Source organism: Astatotilapia calliptera, chromosome 12, assembly GCF_900246225.1.
Source record: "Astatotilapia calliptera chromosome 12, fAstCal1.2, whole genome shotgun sequence".
In the NCBI taxonomy this organism is placed as follows: domain Eukaryota; kingdom Metazoa; phylum Chordata; class Actinopteri; order Cichliformes; family Cichlidae; genus Astatotilapia; species Astatotilapia calliptera.
Genome location: NC_039313.1, coordinates 8,645,026 through 8,670,059, shown reverse-complemented (window position 1 = coordinate 8,670,059; position 25,034 = coordinate 8,645,026). Strand labels below are relative to the sequence as shown.

The window sequence follows — 25,034 nt, the reverse complement described above, 5'->3', positions numbered from 1 at the left end:
GTGAATCGATGTCTCGTTCACTCTTGGCATACAGCTTGATGTCATCCTTAAACAATTTCCCCCAGGGATCAATAAAGTATTCTGATTCTGATTCTGATTCCATGTACAGGAGGTGGCTGACAACTGCTTCGTTCCGTAGTCGGTATCCGTAGCCAGTCTTGTTAATGATCTCACTGAGGGGGTTCAGGCCTATGCAGAACAGCAGTGGGGACAGAGCATCTCCTTGGTAGATCCCTTGGTGACTTGTGCTATGGGCTTGGAGTTGGCCTCTAGTGTTGTACGCCACATCCCCATTGAGTTCCTGATGAAGGCTCTTAGGGTCCCATTGATCTTGTACAATTCTAGGCATTCCAGTATCCAGCTGTGGGGCATTGAGTCATAGGCCTTCTTGTAATCAATCCAGGCAGTGCACAGGTTGGTCAGTCTGGTCTTGCAGTCTCGGCTGACTGTTCTGTCTACCAGTAGCTGGTGTTTTGCGCCTCTGGTATTCTTGCCAATCCCTTTCAGTGTCCCGCTCATGTATTGACCCATGTGCCTGTTCATCTTAGCCGATATGATGCCTGACAGGAGCTTCCATGTAGTACTGAGGCAGGTTATTGGTCGGTAGTTGGAGGGGACCGGTCCCTTCTTGGGGTCCTTGGGGATCAGGACCGTCCGACCTTCGGTTAGCCATTCCGGGTGTCTCTCGTTAACTAGCAGCTGGTTCATTAGTGCTGCCAGACGCTCGTGGAGTGCAGTCAGCTTCTTTAGCCAGTAGGCGTGAACCATGTCGGGCCCTGGTGCTGTTCAACTCTTCATACTGGAGACCCTTTCTTGGATATCTGCCACTGTGATGGTTACTGGACCCTGTTCAGGGAGGTCGCTGTGGTCTGCCCTCAGATCCACTAGCCACTGAGCATTGCTGTTATGGGTTGCGTCCTTCTCCCATATGCTCTTCCAGTATTGCTCCGTCTCCAGCCTTGGTGGTGCTGTTCTCTTATTGTTCCCTTGCCACTGAGAGTACACCTTTGCTGGTTCTGTGGAGAACAGCTGGTTTATTCTCCTGCCTTCTATCTCTCTGGTGTATCTCCTCAAGCGGCTGGCCAAGGCTATGAGTCTTTGCTTGGCAGTTTCCAAGGCCTCAGGTATGGACAGCTTGCTGTATTTCTTATGCACCTTCTTTGTCGCACCTTTCTGCAACTCCGTTAGTTGGCTAACCTCCCTCCGTGCTACTTTGATCTTGCCCTCTAGCCTCCTTCTCCATGGAGGGTACTGCCCCTTGTGGCTGTTCAACTTGTAGCCAAGCATCTCACTGATCACTGCTGCCGTATTGTAGATCAGCTTGTTAGTGTCGGTAATCGTGGTTGTAGGTATCGTCCGTAGTGCTGCATTAACATCATCTAGCAGACCTTCTGAGGGTACTTCACGTAATCTTGGTAACCGACAGGTTTCAAGCTTGGCCATGATCCTATTTTTCAGGTCAGTTCCTCTATATCGACTAAAGTGATATGACTTTAGTCTCATGAACAACATGAGCTAATTGTTATTTACTAACTAATCTTAAATGACGGTTCAGTACAGAAATGAAGCCCAAAAATCATGTTTTACTGTCCTGTGGTCTCAGCCTCAGATACTTATCAAATCGCACAAAGCTCTTGTAGAAACAAACAAACAAATGAACAAAATATGTTCTCCTTCATTTCTGTCAAACCAAGTTGTATGACACGTTTCCAGCGGTTAGTATCATGGTTGCTAGGCAACCTGGGAAGCGCGACGGAGACTAGACCATCCCATACAGACAAACTTGCCGTTTATTTTGCAAATCGAGCTCAACACTGCCCCTAGCATCCTGGAGCACTTCCGTTGTGCTTTGGAATTTGCATGTGTTTTGGGGTTTGCATGTGTTTTGGAGTTTGCAAGTGTTTTGGAGTTTGCAAGTGTTTTGGAGTTTGCAAGTGTTTTGGATTTTGCAAGTGTTTTGGAGTTTGCAAGTGTTTTGGAGTTTGTACGTGGTTTGTCTCTAGGGGCCACCGTACATAACATCAAAGGAAACAAATTTCTCCTGCTCACATATAGCATATACATCAAATTTACATCATTCAATTCATTATATCACCTCACTAACTTACAACTACCCATAAAGGTCAAGGTCAAGGTTAACAATACAAACTCTATTAAACTACATTTTGATTGCACGTAACTTATTCCGTTAAAGCAGGGGTGTCAAACTCAAATACACAGTGGGCCAAAATTCAAAACTGGAACAAAGTCGCGGGCTAACGTTAATATTTATTGAAATATATTTATTCCTCCAGATATAAGAACTAATCTTTTCTTATGGACTCAAACACGTTTTGCTGAAAAACTGAATATGGAACAAGCAAAGCTTAATACTAAACAATATATATATATTAGCTGTATAATACCAGTAGGCCAGCTCTAATAGTAATTTGGTATGGCCAAATTTGGCCCGCGGGCCAGAGTTTGACACTTATGCGTTAAAGGAAACATTAACAAACCTTATGCCACTGTCAGCCAGGTACTAATTGGCAAAGGAAACGTACATATTTTTCACTTTAAGGCACACTATTTACCATATATTAAAAGAAATGTTACTAACAAGTAGGGGTGGGTTTTTATAATGGATTTTGTCAGGCTCAGGAGAGACTCGGAGGCAGACCGTCACTTAAGTTCACAATTTATTTACACACAGACACCAGGTGCGGATATATACAGGTGAGGGGGCACAGGAAGAGGGTCTCCGGGGAACACAGGCACGGGAAGGGGACGGGCTATGTACACAATCCTTCACTGAAGCTCAGGTAGCTCGGACTCCGGCTTTTAGCTCACCAAACGGCGATCCTCAGGCTGGCGAGAAATCTGGCACAGGAAGGAAGAACAGGTAAGTTGCGGCACGAAAGAAACTCGGGAAAAAGCTCAGCTTTGCAATGACACTGACGAGTGTTACACAATAATCCAGCGAAGAAGCACTCTCAGCAGCCGCCTTAAGAAGTGAGTGAGATGAGACGATTGTTTGCAGGTGTCCGAGCCAGGGGCTGGAGCCGTCATGACTCCGCCCCGGTAGAGCGCAGTGCACGGGAGGGGAGAGAGAGAGACGCAGCACAACAAAAGCACTTGTAGCCATACAGAGTCAGCCGAGAAGGCACAGGGTCATGACAGATTTATCGATTAAAATCGATTCTGGCTTGGATAACGTGAAATCGATTCATTAAAATCCTGAATCGATTTTTTAATATAAATTTCTTTTGCCCGAAATGCCAGAATCTCTGGTGAAACCTCAAAATTTCAACAACCACCAAACAGCTAAGACAGTAAATGAGAGCAGGAACACGGATTCTGCACAAAGACGTAAACACACAGTGTGGATCCGCGGATCAGAATCAGTGAGATGTGACTTTCTCACTTGACTGCACGGACAAGGTCGGGGCCATAGCTGGACTGGCCATCGGGCATACCGGGCATTTGCCCGGTGGTCCGATGGTAATTTTTTGTTTTACGTCTATTGCAGCATAACTAAGGGAGGATTCAGGGTCACCTGATCCAGCCCTAACTATATGCTTTAGCAAAAAGGAAAGTTTTAAGCCTAATCTTAAAAGTAGAGATAGTGTCTGTCTCCCGAATCCAAACTGGAAGCTGGTTCCACAGAAGAGAGGCCTGAAAACTGAAGGCTCTCCCTCCCATTCTACTTTTAAATATTCTAGGAACAACAAGTAACCCTGCAGTGCGAGAGCGAACTGCTCTAATGGGGTGATATGGTACTACAAGGTCATTAAGATAAGATGTGTAAACAGTGAAAGGTGGCGGATTGGACAGATGCTGGCAGACGTGTAAAAATAACTCAATTGTTTGGTAGTGGCTATGGTGGAGTAGGGCTGCTCAATTAATCGAATTTTAATCACGATTACGATCTGGGTTTTCAACGATCATTAAAAATGACTGAGCCGATTGTTAGCCCCTCCCTCATGCTTTACTCTCGCGCTGCTCCGTGTGGCAAATCGAGAGCACCGCTCTGCATTTCGAACACCGTCACAACAATTAAGAGGACCTGAGGGAAGCTCGGAAAGCTAAGCAGAAGTTATTTGGAGAGAAGAGTGACTGCCGTTGGTTGAAAAGAGGTAAAAAAACTTCAGTGGTGTGGAAACATTATAGGTTCGCGGAGTCAGACGTGGATCAAGTAGACACAGTGTGTAAACTTTGCTATGATGTAGTAGCTGCACCACAGAGCAACACTGCAAAGTTCACTAAACATAGATGTTTACATTTTTCATTTATTTCTTATATTGCAAACATTTGCACTGTTATCAGTATTTGCACACTATTTTATATTATTTTTTAAAGTCATTATTCAATACATTGTTATTGTTAACCCTTTAAAGCCGGTCAGAGCAGCATGCTCCGTTTTGTGTAACTATTTTTAAATCCCGCTAAGCCGCTAAGCTAGCGCAATAAATTTTTTTCCATATGAAAAACCAGAGGAGTTGTACTTACATCTTATGCCATCAGCTTGTCCTAGGTCACGGTTTCCTTCCACATATAGCTTTGCAAAAATTACATTAAAAGCGCTTGCAGGAACAAAAACATAATACTCCAGAAACATGCTTTGCTGATGCGATCAGCTGTTCGTAACACTTCCCACATTGAAAAAGACGTCAACGCGAACTATCGCATTTCCTGCCCGAAACCGGAAGTGACGTCATTTTCGCGGAAAATGTAGGTTTTTACTTGTAGGCCTTAAAAGCCTATACTGGTGTTCTTATAAGTCATGTTTGACTTTTCTGAATAGTTTCTGGGATGCTTAGAACTCGAATTGCACTGCTGGAAATAGTTTATTTTGATGCACATGCTGTTTTCTTTGCAAATTTGCATCATAGGATTGTTTTTTTTTTTTTTTTTTCCTGCAGTATATAAAAATTGGTGTATCTCTAAAATAAATCTATAGAAGACACTCAAAATAAATTTCCTGTTGTTGCAAACTATTTTTTGCAACTTTTTTGTATTTAAAGTTTTGAGGGACAAACCTCTTAAATTTCTCCAAGTAGAAATATATGTAAAAAAAACAAAAACGATTTTCAATTTTTTTTCTAGTTTATTGCACTTTTTTGCAATTAATGTAGTTACTATGGACTTAATACATACATATTATTAAAATATGGGCTATAACAGTTGTATTGATGTATAGCAACTTGAAATGCTCCCACAAATGGCACTACAACATGTAAAAAAAATAATATAAGCTCTGGCCGACTTGGTTCTATGGTAGGTCTTATAGGGTTAAATAAATATCGTCAAATAATTGTGATCTCAATTTCAGTGAAAATAATCGTGATTATCATTTTTGCCATAATTGAGCAGCCCTATGGTGGAGCTTTCACAGATTCAGTAAAATTAGCAAGTGGTGGAGGCCAGCAGGTGAATGGGGGAAAGGGGAGGCGGAGGTGAAGAGACCCAAGGCGGCTGCCAGTCCGACTGTCAGGTGAAATGAGCTTCAGGTAAGAAGTTATGACCTTCAGTCTATCTGGGTCAGATATAAACCAAGTTTAGGTGTAGTTTATTTTCGTTGTGCTAACTTTTTACAGTCAGTTACAATAACTCGTACTGTGTACTAGCTAGCATGACGGAGTTTGTATATAGTTGGGTGGGTGCTATGATGTTACTGGTGAACTTTATTTTATTCATATGGTTAGTTAGTAGAGTTGCCTACCGTCCAGTAAAAAAACGGAATCCTCTGGTATTCAAAGTTAATATTATGCGTTTCATATTGAGCTGAAAATAAACGGGATTTGTCCCATACTTCAGCTACAATAAAAAAAAGACAAAAAGCTGGAGTTATTCTGTGTCTTTACGCTGTCAGCTGCCTCTTCTTCTCTCATTCTCCCCCCTCCCTCTCCTGCTGCTACTTCAATCATGAAACTGATCAATGATCAGCTCATCAGCGTTTCTGCCACAAGTCCCGTCTCTCTTGCTTGTTTATCTCCCGCTTTGCGCCAGAAAGAGGAAACTAGCGGAGGTCGCGTTAAACAGCAGAAGCGCCTTTAAACTTGATAAGCTGTTGTTAGAATTTATTTAATATTACTTTCTAGTATCAGCTGATGTTTGTTGGAGCCACAGCCGTAGAAGCTGCTGGTCATGTTATCGGTTTGGTTATCTGGTGAGAGGGAAACATGAAGATGAAACCAGGAGATGTCCTTACTGAATCATCAGAGCTGAACAGGTGGTGGAGAAACAGGTTTACCTTTTAGGTGACATGAATGGGTTGAAGGAAAGCTATGAACTGTTTCTGAGAGACAACTTACACCAGGATCCTTTTCTATGTAGCTGACAGCTGGTAACTGTGCAGGGGCGGGTCTAGCAAAGTTATGCCATGGGGCCAGGTAGAGCATTAACAGGGAAAGGGGGGCACAAAGAAATACTTTTCTTTCTTATTCTCATTTAAAATTTCTAGCTTTTAACAAATAATTATCCGAATCTTACAACCAAAGTTTTCATCTGATGTCAAATTTATAGAAATCCGTTATTGTACATAGTAAGTTTTTTTCAGGGTCCCAACATAATTTCTTCAGAAGAAAGTACTGTACATGATGCCAGTATTTTCCCACATTTTCTAGATACTGTACTAGTACTTTGCCTGCCATGCTGTTTGTTGATGTGGTAAATAAATAGTTTATGAAAATATCACTAAATATGTCATTTATTATTTTTAATATTCAGTAATGGTCATGTCTCACCTCTAGTCTTCTCTGTCTTAATTTCAGGTTTCCACCATATGTTGTAGATAGTTCAGGACGTTAACTCAACCAAGCAGTCTTTGGGTTTTGGCTAAGTACTGTTTAGAATACCAGAATAGGGAGGATAGTGTAGGTTTAAGTTTATTAGATTGATACATATGTACCAACAAGACAGTGTGACATTTGTTTTCATTCAAAGGCTTTATGGTTTTTCCTATAATACCTGGTGGGCCGGTCTCTAGTCAAAATGCCCGGGCTGATTTTTTGTCCCAGTCCAGCCCTGGTTGGGGCTGAAAGCCGACAGCTCGCTGATTCTGATCTGTCGACGAGTCCGCGCTTTGTGTTTACGCCATTTTTGCGCTGATTCTAAAGCTGTTAGTTTTATCTCTCTCCAAACAATATTGACTGAACCAGCAGCAAAAGAAGAGCCAAACTGCGCTTCACATAAACATCGTCATGAATTCACTCTGACTTTTACTGTTTTGCTTCCACCATGATAATATCACACTTCATGCACAGCTCTCTCTATCTGTGTATACTTCAAGAACAGTTTCCCGTCTAAAAATCTGTTTTCTGCATTATTCGCTTGCTTGTTACGCACCAGTCTACCGTTGTTTACAGCGCTCTCGGTCGCTGTTTTTTTTCGTTTTACATACTTCTGAAAAGAAAACCTAATTTCTGCCGTTCAATACTGAACAAATTTAAACTTTCTAAAATTATGCAAAATGCAAAACGCTTAGCTGTGTCTCTAATAAAACCGCTGTAACGTCAGAGGTAATGTTTATATGTTGATTAATGGTTTTCTTTTGTTTTTGATGTACTGCAGAATCCATCCATCCATCTTCATCCGCTTTATCCGAGGCCGGGTCGCGGGGGCAGCAGCCTAAGCAAAGAGGCCCAGACCTCCCTCTCCCCAGCCACCTCCTCCAGCTTATCCGGGGGAATACCAAGGCGTTCCCAGGACAGCTGAGAGATATAATCTCTCCAGCATGTCCTGGGTCTGCCCCGGGGCCTCTTCCCGGTGGGACATGCCTGGAACACCTCACCCAGGAGGCGCCCAGGGGGCATCCTTGTCAGATGCCCAAACCACCTCAACTGGCTCCTTTCGATGTGGAGCAGCAGCTGCTCTACTCTGAGCCCCTCCCGGATGGCCGAACTTCTCACCCTATCTCTAAGGGAGAGGCCAGCCACCCTTCGGAGGAAGCTCATTTCTGCCGCTTGTATCCGCGATCTCGTTCTTTCGGTCACTACCCACAGCTCGTGGCCATAGGTGAGGGTAGGGACGTAGATCGACCGGTAAATTGAGAGCTTCGCTTTTACACTCAGCTCCCTCTTCACCACGACGGACCGGTGCAGCGTCTGCATTACTGCAGCTGCAGCCCCAATCCGTCTGTCGATCTCCGGCTCCCTTCTCCAATCACTCGCGAACAAGACCCCGAGATACTTGAACTCCTCCACTTGGGGCAGGAACTCATCCCCGACCCGGAGTGGGCACTCCACCCTTTTCCGGCTGAGAACCATGGCCTCAGATTTGGAGGTGCTGATCCTCATTCCCGCTGCTTCACACTCGGCTGCGAACCATTCCAGTGCGAGTTGGAGGCCCTCACCCGATGAAGCCAACAGAACCACATCATCCGCAAAAATCAGAGATGAGATTCTGAGGCCACCAAAGCGAAAGCCCTCCGCCACTTGGCTGCGCCTAGAAATCCTGTCCATAAAAATTATGAACAGAACCGGAGACAAAGGGCAGCCCTGGCGGAGCCCATCACCCACCGGGAACGAGTCCGACTTATTGCCGGCAATGCGAACCAAGCTCTTGCAACAGTTGTATAGGGATCGAATGGCCCGTAGCAATGGGCCAGACACCCCATACTCCCGCAACACCTCCCACAGAACACCCCGAGGGACACGGTCGAATGCCTTCTCCAAGTCCGCAAAACACATGTAGACTGGTTGGGCAAACTCCCATGCACCCTCGAGTATCCTCGAGAGGATAAAGAGCTGGTCCAGTGTTCCGCGACCAGGACGAAAACCGCATTGTTCCTCCTGTATCCAAGGTTCGACTAGCGGACGAACTCTCCTTTCCAGCACCCTGGCATAGACTTTCCCAGGGAGGCTGAGGAGTGTGATCCCCCTGTAGTTGGAACACACCCTCCGGTCCCCCTTCTTAAAGATGGGGACCACCACCCCGGTCTGCCAGTCCACAGGTACTGCCCCTGATCTCCACACAACATTGCAGAGGCACGTCAACTAGGAGAGCCCTACAACGTCCAGAGCCTTCAGGAACTCGGGGCGGACCTCATCAACACCAGGGGCTCTGCCACCAAGGAGTTGTTTAACTGCCTCAGTGACCTCGCCCCCGGAAATTGGCGGGTCATTCCCCTCATCCCCAGACTCTGCTTCCTCCTCGGAAGACGTGTCAGTGGGATTAAGGAGGTCCTCGAAGTATTCCTTCCACCGCCTGACAATTTTCTCAGTCGACATCAACAGCGCTCCGCCAGCACTATACACAGCACTATACACAGTGCAGGTAGAGCACCGCTTTCCCCTCCTGAGACCAGAATCTCTTCGAGGCAGTCCGAAAGTCTTTTTCCATGGCCTCTCCGAACTCCTCCCACACCCGAGTTTTTGCTTCAGCCACTGCCCGAGCCACATTCCGCTTGGCCTGTCGATACCTGTCGGCTGCCTCCGGAGTCCCACAGGCTAACCAAGCCCGATAGGACTCCTTCTTCAGCCTGGTGGCTCCCTTCACCTCTGGTGTCCACCATTTGGTTCGGGGATTTCCACCACGGCAGGCACCAACCACCTTGCGGCCGCAGCTCAATGCAGCAGCTTCGGCAATGGAGACGCTGAACATGGTCCATTCGGACTCAATGTCCCCAGTCTCCCGCGGAATGCTGTTGGAGCTCTGCCGGAGGTGTGCGTTGAAGATCTCGCGGACTGGGGCCTCTGCTAGACGTTCCCAGCACACCCTCACTACGCGTTTAGGTGCACCAGGTCTGTCCAGCGTCCTCCCCCGCCACCTGATCCAACTCACCACCAGGTGGTGATCAGTTGACAGCTCAGCCCCTCTCTTTACCCGAGTGTCCAGAACATATGGTCGCAGGTCTGGTGATACGATTACAAAATCGATCATCGACCTACGGCCTAGAGCGTCCTGGTGCCACGTGCACTTATGGACACTCTTATGTTCGAACAGGGTGTTCGTTATGGCCAAACTGTGATTAGCACAGAAGTCCAATAACAAAGCACCGCTCGGGTTCAGATCAGGGAGGCCGTTCCTCCCAATCACGCCCCTCCAGGGCTGTCGTTACCCACGTGAGCATTGAAGTCTCCCAGCAGGACAACAGAGTCTCCAGGTGGAGCACCTTCCAGCACCCCCCCCCCCCCCCCCCCAGGGACTCTAAGAAGGCTGGGTACTCTGAACTGCCACTCGGCGCATAAGCGCAGATGGCAGTCAGGACCCATTCCCCGACCCTAAGGCGCAGGGAACAAACCCTCTCATCCACTGGGAAAAACCCCAACATACCGGCAGCAAGCCGAGGGGATATTAGAATACCCACCCCAGCCCGCCGCCTCTCACCAGGGGCAACTCCAGACTGAGACAGAGTCCAGTCCCTCTCCAGGAGACTGGTTCCAGAGCCCAAGCCATGCATAGAGGTGAGCCTGACTATATCTAGCCGGTACCTCTCAACCTCACACACTAACTCAGGCTATTGCCAGTCTTGGCAGCCGGGGGTCAGTCCGGCAGGGCCTCCGCTCCTGGCCGCCACCCGACACACAATGCACCCGACCCCTATGGCACCTCCTGCAGGTGGTGGGCCTGGGGGAGGATCCTCTTCGGGGTGTGCCCGGCCGGGCCCCATGGACTAAGGCCCGGCCACCAGACGCTCGCCCTCGGGCACACTCCCCCGGGCCTGGCTCCAGGGCGGGGCCCCGGTAACTGTTCCCTCGATATCCTTTTCATAAGGGTCTTCTGAATCGCTCTTTGTCTGGTCCCTCACCCAGGACCAATTTGCCATGGGAGACCCTACCAGGGGGCAAAAGCCCCCAGACAATATAGCCCCTGGGATCCCTGGGACACACGAACCCCTCCACCATGATAAGGTAGCGATTCAAGGAGGAGGTACTGCAGAATATTTTTATAAAATCCCAGGCCAGGAAAATCATCTTCATGTTTTTCTGTTTTGTCTTCAGCTACTTTGACACAAAGAGCATTGCGTGGCACATCCGACATACTGTTTTACATTTGTCCATGACGCACTTACCTTCAGGGTCATACTTCACATGAAGACCAAAGTAGTTCCAAACGCCAGATCTGAATGAGGGTGGGGGTCGTTCAATTTGCCATGTTGCAATGAGCTTAGCTTCTGTCTTGCTAGCTTGTGCTGCACTCAGTGGATCTGCGCTCGACAGTGCAGCCTAGGCGGAGTAAGTGAACGCAGATCCACTGAGCTCTCAACACAGACAGAATCATCAGAAGAAAAGTTGATAAAATAAATTAAAATTTTTGTATTGTTTGATACATACGCGTACCGAACCGAAAGCATTGTATCGAGCGGTTCAATATCGATACGAGTATCATTGCACCCCTAATATGTGTGTGTGTGTGTGTGTGTGTGTGTGTGTGTGTGTGTGTGTGTGTGTGTGTGTGTGTGTGTGTGTGTGTGTGTATACAGTGGGGCAAAAAAGTATTTAGTCATATATATATATATATATATATATATATATATATATATATATATATATATATATATATATATATATATATATACACACACACACACACTCAAGCTCGGGTCCTCTACCAGAGGACCCGAGCTTGTATAAAAATACAACCCAGGCCACTCACACATAATACACAATAATACATAGTAATAATGCTATGGTACGGTGCACATCAGGCTCTCCTTATTAACTATGAAGCCTAGACTGTGTCCATTATTATCTTGTCCATTTTAAATGATTTTCCATTTGTAGTTCAAATTTTGAAATCAGAGATGAAAATGCGCTTCAGGTTCTGTTTTTACTGTTAGACGATCTTTTTATGTTCAAGGATAATTGCTCGAAAGCACTGATGTTGTAATGAAAAGCAGGATCATTGAGGTTAGACACGAAGCTGTTTATATTTTTTCTAATGTGATGAATTCATCAAGATATGTGTAAATGATGATTCACTAAATGATTAATATGACCCAGTGATTCAGTAGCTTATAGACCCACCTTTATGAGCAACAACTTGAAGCAATCATTATCTATGACTTCATCACTCGTTCACATCATTGTGGAGGAATTTTGGCCCAGTACTCTTTACAGTGCTGCTTCAGTTTATTGGTGTTTTCGGAAATAAGCTTATGCACAGCTTCCAGCACGGCATTTCATTCTCTTGTAGATTTACTGATGTGCGTGACATCACTGTCATGTCACATTACCTAATTTTGGCCAGACTTTAGCTGTCAGACAGATGGCCTCACATTTGACTCTAAAATGTGGTTGTTTTAGTATTTTTGTGTTAGTAGTAAACAGTAAAACATCATGTTTTATTGTTTAAGTTTACTTTGGTTTCAGTTATTTATAATAACTTTGGTTTCAAACCATCCAAATATATAAACCATGTAACATATTTGTTTAAGTATGTCACTCCATCCATGCTCCCTGAAACAGAATGATTTGCTGTTCGATCTTCAATCATACAGGCAGGAGGAGCCTGTCAGAGAAAGTCCCTGAGAGCTTTACCAGATGTGTGAAAGACTTTATGCTTGCATTTGTTCCAGGGGATCAGCTAACAGCCACTGAGGGTGAAGTAACAAGGAGCCTGTGTGGCATATCAGTTACCACATGATGTTAGAGCTCAAACCTCTTGGATGAGATAAAGATCCACTGCAGTCATTACGTCTGTTTTTTGAACTTCCCACGGAATGATCAGCAGTAAAATTAAGATGGAGTCTCCCTCTTTTTTCTACTTAAGTGCTACCACAGCTTCCAGCAGATCCCTGACACACTGTTATCACGTGGTCTGTTAATCCTGTTGTTAGAACCAGAAGGTGCACTTTTCTGATTGTGCAAGTCCTAGCAGCACTTGTCTTGATGACAAATAACTCAGGGCACTTTCAGAAATTTAGACACCAGTTAAATGATAAGTCACCTAGAAATATAAAGTACATGACTTCATCAGTGGCATCACCAGCATCCTGTGCTATAAGAGGATCCCCGAACACCTTAAAGCTAAGATCTACAAGACAGTCATACAGCCGGTGGCTCTGTATGGAGCGGAATGTTGGCCAGCCACCAAGAAGCACGTGCAGATCCTCAAAGTCATGTAGGATGATACGCTTAACCTGTCTTGATCATGTGACAAACCAAGATGCCTGAATACGACTCGGAATTGCACTTACATCATGTGCAGTGAGAAAAGCCCTCCAACTCAACAAGGCCACCGACCACAGGGATGAGCAAAGAAGCGGTGGATGGTAGAGTTGGATGTCTCGAGATCGGTCTTGGTCTCGAGACCACTTTTACGTGGTCTTGGTCTTGTCTTGGTCTTGCTGCCTCTGTGTTGCTGTCTCAGATCGACATAGTGGTCGGGAGAGCCATGACACACAACGTAACATTTGATAATGTGTCGTGCGCAAAAGCATCAGCCCTAAGAGCCGTGCTTAGAGAGTGCTTTGTAGTGAATCCGAAGAGTCGACTCCCATTGAGCGAGAGCCGGCTCCTCACTCAATTTCCTTTCGCTGCTCAGCTCTCACACAGTGGCTCAGCTATGCTCCAATCCCTCCATATTGTGGCCAATCACATGCGAGGATATAGGATAATATCATTATGTGAAAAACAGAGAGGGTGAGTGATGCAACAGTCAAGTTGTCTGTCCTCTCAGTAAGTGAGTGAGACAGTAGACAGCGGTGAAGAGGACTGTGTGAGTGCATCGCAAAAACACATAAATATGCCTGACACCCGTAAGCGAAGCAGCATCTGGCTGCAGTTTAAAGACTTTTTTGTCTTGGTCTCGTCTCGACTTTGTCTTGGTCTTGACTCGGTCTGTCTTGGTCTTGGTCTTGTCTGGGTCTCGATACCCTCTGGTCTGGGTATTGTCTTGGTCTTGGTTTAGGGGGTCTTGACTACAAGTCTAGTGGATTGGCGCAATCACCGAAGACATGCGCGCAGTGAATCTCGCCCCAGAGGACGCCTGACCAATTCAAATGAAGAAGACAGAGCCATGCAGCAGACCACATGCTGTGAAGACGCTAGGAAAGAGAGAGATGACCTCATCAGTGGCTCCCAATCTTTTAAGTTTGTGCCCAGTGCCTAATATTACACCCCGCGTTCTCACCCACTGGGGCATGGGCACAGTATGTCTGTCTTCTGTCCATTGGCACAGGTGATTGTTCTAGGGTAGTTGTTTTCTTTCAGCTGCTCCTGAGTAATTCTTGTGGTGGGACAGGATGGCATTGTTGGGCTGCGGGAGCCCACTACTGTTGGAACATGTCACACACAGAGTATAGGTCTGAGCAACAGTCTGAGCTGTAGGCAAAATATAAGCTCCAGTCAGAATTTTAAAATAGAATTCATCATACAAAACACTAACATCAAAGGGAAACAGCTATGGTATTTGATGCTTAAAAGTTAAGGAGAAAGACAATCCAGGATCTCTTGCAGAAGGGACAAATCATACAGTTGGACAACAGGGTCAGCTGTGCCACAGGCTTACTACACACTCAGCAGCAAGTCCTGGTCAGCACAAAGAAACAGGAAAACGCAAGTACTTAGCTGAATCTTGGTTGTACAACTCATAAAACCACAAAATATTTTCTTCTATAAAAATACAGTTTTTACCCTGAATCTGTGCTATAGAACTTACCTGCACAAAGATCTAGGAAATGTCAGCAGTGGTTGTAACATTACAGTTGCTCACAGCAACTGTGAAACACACACACAAAACCACTCCCAAATAAGTGGCAGTTTCCCACAGAAAATATGGAGGTGACTTAGTGTACAGGTGATATCAGTCTACTGTGATAAGGGACCACAGGTTTTCCCAGCACAATGCTGCATTGTAACAAGGTGATCAATGCATTTCACTACAGTCATTTATCAAGTGGTTATAGGTGCAATTGATGATTGAAATGTGGCTGCACACATTCTCATGTGTGTAATTGAAACTTATAGTTAATTAACTTGTGTGTGATTTTTTCACCCTGAGGTAGACTAGTGTACAGTCAATAACAGTTGGTCTTGTAACATGAAGTCAGGTTGCTCCTCTCCTCCCATAAGTTTTGGCCAGAATTGATTTGTTTTCTCTTCCAAGCAACTGCATACAGCATCTGTGTTTCCAGAACATTTTCTACCATTGCAAGAAAGCTGAAAGCAGAGAGAGAAATAAAAGAGAGATATAGATGTATGGATTCCCATGCTCCAAAGGTTAACAAAGGTTGATCTGTTTGTGTGTATTATTTATTACAAATAAGAACTTTTTCCAGAACTTTTCTGGTGGAATGATAATTAGAAAGATAGTATACCTTGTTATGTTACCATTAACATCAGTGGTTTAAATCTGATATTTAAAAAATACACTAAATGTCTCTGTTTTTATATTAGATTTTTATATATTTTTTGCAGTCTGGGTAGTTACATAAAATGATTGGGACATCATTTTGACAGGAAGATGAACTTGTGTTTTCTTCAGTCTTATTAATTTACACCCATATTAAAGAAGAGGATATAATGGCAAGTACTGTTAGTAGAATGTGTTTCATCATAAGATATTCAGAACATTGTTTGATCTTTATGCTTACTTCTAAAAGCTGAAGACTAAGCATTAGCATTACAACATAGAAAAGCAGTATTTTTAATTTAGTCTAATTAAATACAGCCAAATCACAACAACAGTCACCTGTAAAGACCCCACACTAACACAGAGAGTTACAGTACAGACACCAACCCTTTTGCCTGAACCTTGCAATCTTCATCTCTGATCATCTTATTTTGATGTACATTTTTGAGTAACATTCAGTTGTGTTCCTCCTCCACGTTTTTTTACTCAAGTCAGTTTTGTGGACATCTGTTGGCAGCTGTAGAGCTGCTTCCAACATTTACACAGACTGTCCACTTCCTTCATGATCAGGATCATGGCTATTGGTTTGCTTTCAGAGAGAGCAATCGTCATAGAAGATGGCTTACTGCCTAGCAAGAGAGCATCTACAGTGGGGCAAAAAAGTATTTAGTCAGCCACCGATTGTGCAAGTTCCCCCACCTAAAATGATGACAGAGGTCAGTAATTTGCACCAGAGGTACACTTCAACTGTGAGAGACAGAATGTGAAAAAAAAAAAAATCCATGAATCCACATGGTAGGATTTGTAAAGAATTTATTCGTAAATCAGGGTGGAAAATAAGTATTTGGTCAATAACAAAAATACAACTCAATACTTTGTAACATAACCTTTGTTGGCAATAACAGAGGTCAAACGTTTACTATAGGTCTTTACCAGGTTTGCACACACAGTAGCTGGTATTTTGGCCCATTCCTCCATGCAGATCTTCTCGAGAGCAGTGATGTTTTGGGGCTGTCGCCGAGCAACACGGACTTTCAACTCCCGCCACAGATTTTCTATGGGGTTGAGGTCTGGAGACTGGCTAGGCCACTCCAGGACTTTCAAATGCTTCTTACGGAGCCACTCCTTTGTTGCCCGGGCGGTGTGTTTTGGATCATTGTCATGTTGGAAGACCCAGCCTCGTTTCATCTTCAAAGTTCTCACTGATGGAAGGAGGTTTTGGCTCAAAATCTCACGATACATGGCCCCATTCATTCTGTCCTTAACACGGATCAGTCGTCCTGTCCCCTTGGCAGAAAAACAGCCCCATAGCATGATGTTTCCACCCCCATGCTTCACAGTAGGTATGGTGTTCTTGGGATGCAACTCAGTATTCTTCTTCCTCCAAACACGACGAGTTGAGTTTATACCAAAAAGTTCTACTTTGGTTTCCAGAGGTGGGACCAAGTCATTATTTTGCAAGTCTCAAGTAAGTCTCAAGTCTTTATCCTCAAGTCTCAAGTCAAGTCTCAAGTAATGTCAGGCAAGTCAGAGTCGAGTCTCAAGTCACTGGTGTAAAAGTCCAAGTAAAGTCACAAGTCTGAAATTTTGAATTTCAAGTCCTTTTGAGTCTTTAAAAAAAAAAACGAAAAAAAGCATGTTGCAGTTATATGCTAAATGTAAATATTAGACCATGTAATTTTTAAATCTGTGTTTTTCTCAACACATGACAAAATAGTGAACTTAGAAAATATACACAAATTGTGAAATTGCACCTCTTTAAAATGCAGCTCAATTAAACCTAGCTCCAAGAATAATTTTCACCGACAGTTCTGAGATAAGCTGCATGTTATTCTTGGATGCGCTTGTAGGACCGGCTTTAAAATCGCATGACAAAAATATCATACATAAATAAATGATATTTTAAAAAATATATAATTTTAAAAAAAAACTGCATCACCAACGTAGCCTGGAAAACATTTGCTAGTTAGATGAAGTCAGCTATCTCATCGTAGCATATTTATATGCATATTTATAATTATACGCTTCTTGGAGTGAGTGCATACACTCATGAAGTTTAGTAACTTCCGGCCACTGCAACAAGCCCAGGTACAGTTTACCGACGGATGGGTGCAGGACCTTGAAATGCACCGTGTAGAAAGTAAAGACCATCGTACGTATCATAAGTTTACCAGTCTCACAAATCGTCGTCATAAATACACATTCGTTAACCGTTTATTAATAGGACCTTTGAGCTCAACGGTAGTTAATTAGCAGTGGAAATAATTTCTGGTAGCATCACAGAAATGTAGCAGTGACAATAATATTGTATGCTGTAATCGCACTGGACAATTAGTGATACAAAACAACTGTTTTACCCTGTGAATAAAAGTATATGTTTTTGTCAATGTACCATAATAACAGAAGCGAAACACAATATTCTGTCAGGACAATTCACTATTTATGCACAATAAACAAAGGAGCATAGCGCAACAATTTCTGTTCAGCGCCAGACTTGCTTGTAACCTATATCACCAATTATGTTAAGAAAAATGACGCATTAACTACAACAGCAGACTGACCTTTGTGGAAATGCTTGGAGCAGACTAACCTGTGAGCTGGAGGGTTCTGGGACGTTATAATTGGTCTTTGAATGGCTGCAATCCAGTCGCATCTTTGTTACTTCGGAAACATGGCTCGAACAATTTCTCTTCAACGACGTAATCCGATAACAACCGATCTCTTTACCCGTCGGCTTCCCATGGCTGTCATGCGACCAGCTATTGCAGTTAATAACACAACAGCTTCTTGACATTTTTGTGTTTCTTTTTATCGCTGTGTGACTGATTTCAATTGAAAGCCTGCGTGCGCTAGTACCGCTTGCCACGAGTTCCCAGAATCCTTTGCGGTTCTACCCGTGAATGACGTCACATTTTCAATCTCTATATAATATGCATGTTAAATTTTATATTTGGGGTAAAATATCAAGTCTTTTCAAGTAAACCGGTTCAAGTCCAATTCAAGTCCCAAGTCATTGGTGTAAAAGTCCAAGTCAAGTCACAAGTCTTAGAACATTATTTCAAGTCAAGTCTAAAGTCATAAAATTAATGACTCGAGTCTGACTCGAGTCCAAGTCATGTGACTCGAGTCCACACCTCTGTTGGTTTCATCTGACCACATGACATTCTCCCAATCCTCTGCTGTATCATCCATGTGCTCTCTGGCAAACTTCAGACGGGCCTGGACATGCACTGGCTTCAGCAGCGGAACACGTCTGGCACTGCGGGATTTGATTCCTTGCCGTTGTAGTGTGTTACTGATGGTGACCTTTATTACTTTGGTCCCAGCTCTCTGCAGGTCATTCTCCAGGTCCCCCCGTGTGGTTCTGGGATCTTTGCTCACCGTTCTCATGATCATTTTGACCCCACGGGATGAGATCTTGCGTGGAGCCCCAGACCGAGGGAGATTATCAGTGGTCTTGTCTTCCATTTTCTGATGATTGCTCCCACAGTTGATTTTTTCACACCAAACTGCTTGCCTATTGTAGATTCACTCTTCCCAGTCTGGTGCAGGTCTACAATACTTTTCATAGGTGTCCTTCGAAAGCTCTTTGGTCTTGGCCATGGCGGAGTTTGGAGTCTGACTGTTTGAGGCTGTGGACAGGTGTCTTTTATACAGATGATGAGTTCAAACAGGTGCCATTCATACAGGTAACGAGTGGGGGACAGAAAAGCTTCTTACAGAAGACGTTACAGGTCTGTGAGAGCCAGAGATTTTCCTTGTTTGAGGTGACCAAATACTTATTTTCCACCCTAATTTACGAATAAATTCTTTACAAATCCTACCATGTGAATTCATGGATTTTTTTTTCACATTCTGTCTCTCACAGTTGAAGTGTACCTCTGGTGCAAATTACTGACCTCTGTCATCATTTTAAGTGGGGGAACTTGCACAATCGGTGGCTGACTAAATACTTTTTTGCCCCACTGTAAATTATTTTTCGCATCTGAGGACATCTAGAGCCTTTGTTTTTAGGTGTCGGCTATAACCATGTTTAACTTACAGAAATATGTTAATTCAGATCAGCTAGTCCAGTTTGAAAGTGACTGTTGAGGTAAGACAAAGTTTGGAGTAAGCACTTTATTTCTGGTCAGTTGTTTCTACTGTATGTACAGTTCCTGAATAGAGATACCCTTTGTGACTCCAGCTAACAATGATACTGAACTCTGTTTGAAAACAGTAACTTATTGATTAGAACCAAATGTATGAAAAAATGGCCTCTTGGACTTATATCAGTGTAAGAAATACATAAGATGGCAGAATGCATCTCTTCAGAAACATTCATATGTGTTAACATTTTAGTTTGACTGCATCCGAAAGTGGAATACAGTATAAATTCCAGGCGGCCCACATTTATATACAGTCTATACCTTTTTATGCCAACTCAGTATCATATCGAGTCATTGAATGTATATATTTTAAAAGAAAGTATTTTATAGGTTTGCAAAACTCTCTTTAAACCCTCTATAAATGTTATTTCTAAAAAAGAAAAAGTTACTGTTAATTTTTAATGTGTTTGATTAATTATCAGCATAAATGCCATTTGTTTTCAGTCCATCACATGACATTACTATGATCCATGAATTTGGCCTACCCTCTGAAAGGACAAAATACTGTATGTGTTTGCATTGAGCGCCCTCATGTGGTAGAAGTGAATTCAAGGACATTGATGAGTGTGAACAAATTGAGAGACATGGCAGTTCTTTGCATAGAGGGCATCTTAAAACCTTTAATAAGTCAAAATTAAATACAAATATGGAACAAATTTCCTGTAGTACAAAGAGTTTACTAACACGTGACTTACTATCCACAGAATGTAGCAGAGAGAACAACAAGTAAGACTGCAGTTTGATGTCATTGCTACAGATGAAAGCTCGTCATCTTAATCTCAACATGGGCTTCAGATCCACGAAGAGAGAAACAGATATGTAAATAATTTAAACCAACCTGGTTTAGTTTGTCAGCTCTGAAGAGTTATTTGAAGTTCACACATCACATCGACATAGTGTTTATTCTGTTGCAATAACAGTGAGGCAGTGTGGCATTTCCTACAAGTCAGTATCGCTGATACAGCATAACATCAATCGGCTCAAATGTGACTTTGTTCCCCAGCCTGTGAAGGGTTTTTTTTTTCCTTTCTTTTTTCCCCCTCTATTAAACAGTTCAAGCTATAAGCTGGACCAAAACTGGACATGTCTATGTATGTCTGCATGTGACATTTAGGGGATGAAAAGGAAATGTGAAGCCCTTTTGTTAATAAGAAATTTGAAGTCCTGGCTCACATCAGGTCGCACATTTTGTAAGATTAAATATGAATGTCCGCATAGTGCTTGCAAGGCTGCATCTATGAGCTCCGATCAGCGCACACTGGAGGGTCACACAAATGTAGCAGCTAATTCATTTGATGCTGCAGTTACACATGCAAAATGTAATCTACATAATGTGCAATAATACCAATGTATTCTAAAGAGAATAACAGAGGAAATATGTTTCTGAAATAACCAGAAAGCAAAAAAAGCTGCTGAGGTCAGACCGCAGCTGCATCTTGTCACCATCAGCTAACGCATGCTTTTAAACTGTCTCAACATATAACTTCTTCAATAAATAAAATCTATGTATTATTAAGATATGGTTAACTCACACACACTTCAAACTTGAGCACACCATCAAAATTAGATCACACACACTCATATGTTTTATACTATATCAAGAAATCATAAAAAAATAAAATGCTGGTCTACAATATGAACCAGTAATACATGTATTTTTTTCCTACTGACACATCTCATGCACAGAGAGGTATCAGTGTCCTTTGACAGATTTAAAAACATGCCGATGTGTTTAGGTGCAGATGCCAAAAGCTGCGAGTTACAATGCGCTGACCTCGTTTTCCATTAAAGATAACATCTAACATTCACTAGTTTATGTATGTAAAGAGAAACATTCTTAAGTCACTTAAGTTTTATCACATCTAGTAAAGGGGCCTCGTAAAAGAAGGATAATAAAAATGCTGAATTTTAAAAAATAAATAAATACACCGCACAAATCAAAAGCGTCATATTGTGAGTTTGAACTCACAGAAAAGCACATTCTCATCCTAATGGGATCGTGAAAACAAAACAAAAAAAACACTACAGGTACAGGCACTTCTTTTTTCTGTAAAAAGTAGGTCAGTTCAAACCTGTGAAGAAAGCCAAAAATAGGATAATATTACAACATCATCAAAAATTTGCTCGTTTAATATCTCAACTCGGATTCCAACCCAAGATTTTCGTATCTCACTCAGCTCCAGTCTCCACACGCCTGTGTCTGAGAACAAAGGTTACACCCATATGAAAATACAGCAATCTTGAAGTTTTCTGCATCTAATAACCTCACAGCATGAAGATTAAATAATTTAAGCTAAATAATATCAATTAAACGCTACGGTTTGTAACTTAAAGTAGCCTGTAAGACTATGAGACCCTCTGTGACAAAAGAACTAGACGGTGAGACTCGAAGAAACACAAAATGACTACAAGCAGCGTGTCCATGTACTCATTACATCTCAGTGCGTGACTGTTTTATGCATGTCTGTGTACTCTTGTCTCTCTTTGAGGTGGGTCTTTTTTTTTTGTCTCTGTACACATTTTAAATTCCCCTATGGGAATTTTCCATCACTGAAATTATTTTTCATATCGCACTGTCGTTGTACTTGCTGATTAAGTTTGTCCTATCTTTTTGACATTGAAAACCATTTCAAAGCAATCTCTTCTGTAGTTATTTTACATCTATTTATGTTTTACATTATTTGTGGAGTCATCTGGTCTTTGTAGTTTTTTTTGCATCTCTCTGTGTCTTTGAAGTCATCTGAATCTCATTTTATTCATTCAACATATCTGTTTGTTCTGGGGCTTCTTGTGGGGACAGTTATTTTCTTTTTGTGGACATTTTTTATCTTTAAAATTGCTTTGCATCTCGCTGAAGAGATGGCTCTTTGAAGTTGTTCTGCATCTCTTTGTCTCTCTTTGTAATTATTAGGTCTGTTTTTAGTTATTCTGCGTAGTCATTTTCCTTCTTTTAGATCGTTTTAAATCTTCCTGCAAATATATCTCTCTTGAAATTATGTTGATGATAGGTGATATCATTTTGTAGCCATTGGTCTTCAGGATTTTTCTTTGTAGGTCTTGTTTTGGAATAGTAATCCATCTCCCTGAATCTGTTTATTCTGCATCATTTTCTCTGCATATCTTTGTAATCCTTTAGTCTTTGTTGTTTGATCTTTGCAGTTATGTACTCTCTTCAAAATAGATTTGCATCTTTCTGTAGTTGTTGCTTTAAATCATTTTTAAATCTCTTTGGTGACATTCTCTTGATTTAGCTACTTATGGTCATTTTCCCCAGCTTGTGGTTTTGAATCACTTTGTACTTATTTTATTAGTCTGTATCATAGTAGTTATTTTCTCACTTTGCATCACTGTATTCATGTTTCAGTGTAGTTTTGTTCTGACTTTGTGTTTCTGTGATCACACTTGATGTACTTTCTGTACTGTTAAAGGTACTGTTCATAGAGAAAATCATGTTACCCACTAGCTAGTAGGGGGCACATTTCCTTTCAGTGTCACCAGTTTCAGTGATTTGTCTCATCCCATCTCAGGAGCTTTTGAGAGTTTAACAAGTAAACTGTCCCAAGTATCACATGGACGAACTGTCACAATATTAAAACCACTGACAGGGGAAGTGAAAAACATTAATTATTTCTTTACAATGTAATATTCAGCTAGAAAAAAAAACGTCCCATTGGCTGTGGATGCTATTCTAACATGTACTAACCAACTGAACAACGTTACAAACCAAGCAATCGACATCAACTGGATTAGCTAGAACAAATACTTTTTTGAAAAAGCCAGAGATTACTATCAAAAGATACTTATAGACTTTTTTAGAACCTGTATGCAAATATATGTTTATTTTTAATAAAATATGTTGCATTTCCATTTGGGCAAATCAGCTCAACTACCATCTCTGTTACTGTTTCATGGGCAAACAGCACACTGCTGCAAGCTACTGTATCTTCCACAGATCCAACATTAACTAACCCTGCAAATAACAATAGAAATGGAACAGTGTACACATGAACACAGACACTCACAGACCGAACGTTCGAGTGAAATACTGCATTCAGAATTCATGGAATTCAAGCAATGCCCACCACCACAAATGATTATCAATGAACACAGGAGTCTGAGTTGGAGGCACAGAATGGGGGGAAAAAAAAAAAAAGCAAACCAGTTTGAAATTCTACTGCACTACAAACTGTGTGCACAGCTGCACAATATTCTGTAGGCTACATGGGTGTCACACTGTTACAGTTCCTTTAACAGTGTGACAAACTTGACTGTAAAGAAAGAAAAAAAAAAACAGCTTACCAAATGCTAGGCAATAAACTCAATAAAGAGCCTAGACCTTGCAATGTCTGTAAGTCGTTCAAAATACAAAGCTACGGTGTCACTGGTCTAAGGTTCAATATTTTCAGTCATTTAGGACAGGTTTTGGTGTTGCAAATTTAAGCTAAATGCTTAAAATAAGCTAACAAATTAGCATTAGCTTCAACATGAGCACTATAGTGGACAGTTGGTTTGTTTTTTTCTTTTTATAGCTGCTCTACCAGAATTTTTATATTAATGATTGGCCACAAAACTACATGTCATATAAAACAGCTCGATTACACAGTTTTAATTCAGTCACACCACTCTGATTCAGCCTGTTCCCAACAGCAGGCAGTTGTTTTCACTGCCAAACCTACTGTCTGAAAACAAATTAAGCTAACAAGATAGTTGGTAGCTAGTTTAGCTAGCTAGCTAGCTAACAAGCCACAAAAACCTTTTTAAGAGTTGGTGGAGACAAAAACAGTACTAAGGAGATAAAAATTATTTTTACCACATCACCAAGTTGTCAGACACATGTCTGGAAACTTAAATAAAACCTTATCAGCTAAACGAATCTCCTGTTGTTAAATCTTTTAAGGGTTGCCAATAATATTAGATTTTTAAGGAGTTTGTAAAAAAACTCCTTAAAAAAACGTACACTTCATTTGATGGACTTATAATAAGCATGCGCTATTCTCTATTATTTTGTCATTAGGATAGCACAGTTGTTTCAAAACACTGGCCTGAGGGACTTCTTGGGGGAGGGAAAATAACACATTATCAGCCAAATACCAGTATGGATGTTATTTTCACTTTGGTAGGTATTTGCAATTTTTGTCAAACACAAACTCAGTTCAATTGGTAAGATAAGAATGGCTACACAAGTTTTTGGCCAGTGGCAAGTGGCCCAAAAGAACTTGCTCTGGTCTTGCATATTGCCACCAATAAAATCATACCAAATTCAAAAAAACCAAATAAATGTCAAAAGGCAAATCCCAATTTCTCGTGATACAAAATCCTGTTGACTTAAACAGGTTAGTAGCAACAAAAGGCAGAGTTGGATTCATGCCCTCAACTTTTACCTAAAGGCCTGTTAGGTCTACAATGGCTTTGATGAAAATGGTGTCATCACGTATATAGGAGTTTTTAGAGTCCAGCTTTGAGAGCGGACAGAAGAGCGGACAACCACTGGCGATGTTCATGTCGCTGACAGGCCTCTGGAAGGATGAGGATGAAATGTCAGGCCTGAAGGCATCAATTATGTGCTCCCTGTTGTTCTGGTCGAGCAGCATAAGGGTGACCTGTGCAGAC

At 42.4% G+C, this 25,034-nt stretch overlaps 1 protein-coding gene across 2 annotated transcripts in view; it reads right to left on the bottom strand.

Moving 5' to 3' along the window:
• Nucleotides 1-20,024: 20,024 nt before the first annotated feature.
• The window catches only part of LOC113033094 (TNF receptor-associated factor 2-like), a 39,745-nt gene continuing 34,735 nt past the window's right edge, over nucleotides 20,025-25,034 (bottom strand). The window contains exons 11-12 of one of the 2 annotated variants that reach the window (XM_026186442.1): nucleotides 24,806-25,024; nucleotides 20,025-21,496 (exon numbers count right to left, since the gene is read on the bottom strand). In XM_026186442.1, the coding sequence (XP_026042227.1) occupies nucleotides 24,806-25,024 (219 nt within the window). In that variant the 3' untranslated portion in view covers nucleotides 20,025-21,496. Of the gene's footprint in view, nucleotides 25,025-25,034 lie in introns of both variants that reach the window. The other variant, XM_026186443.1, reaches the window with a different exon arrangement.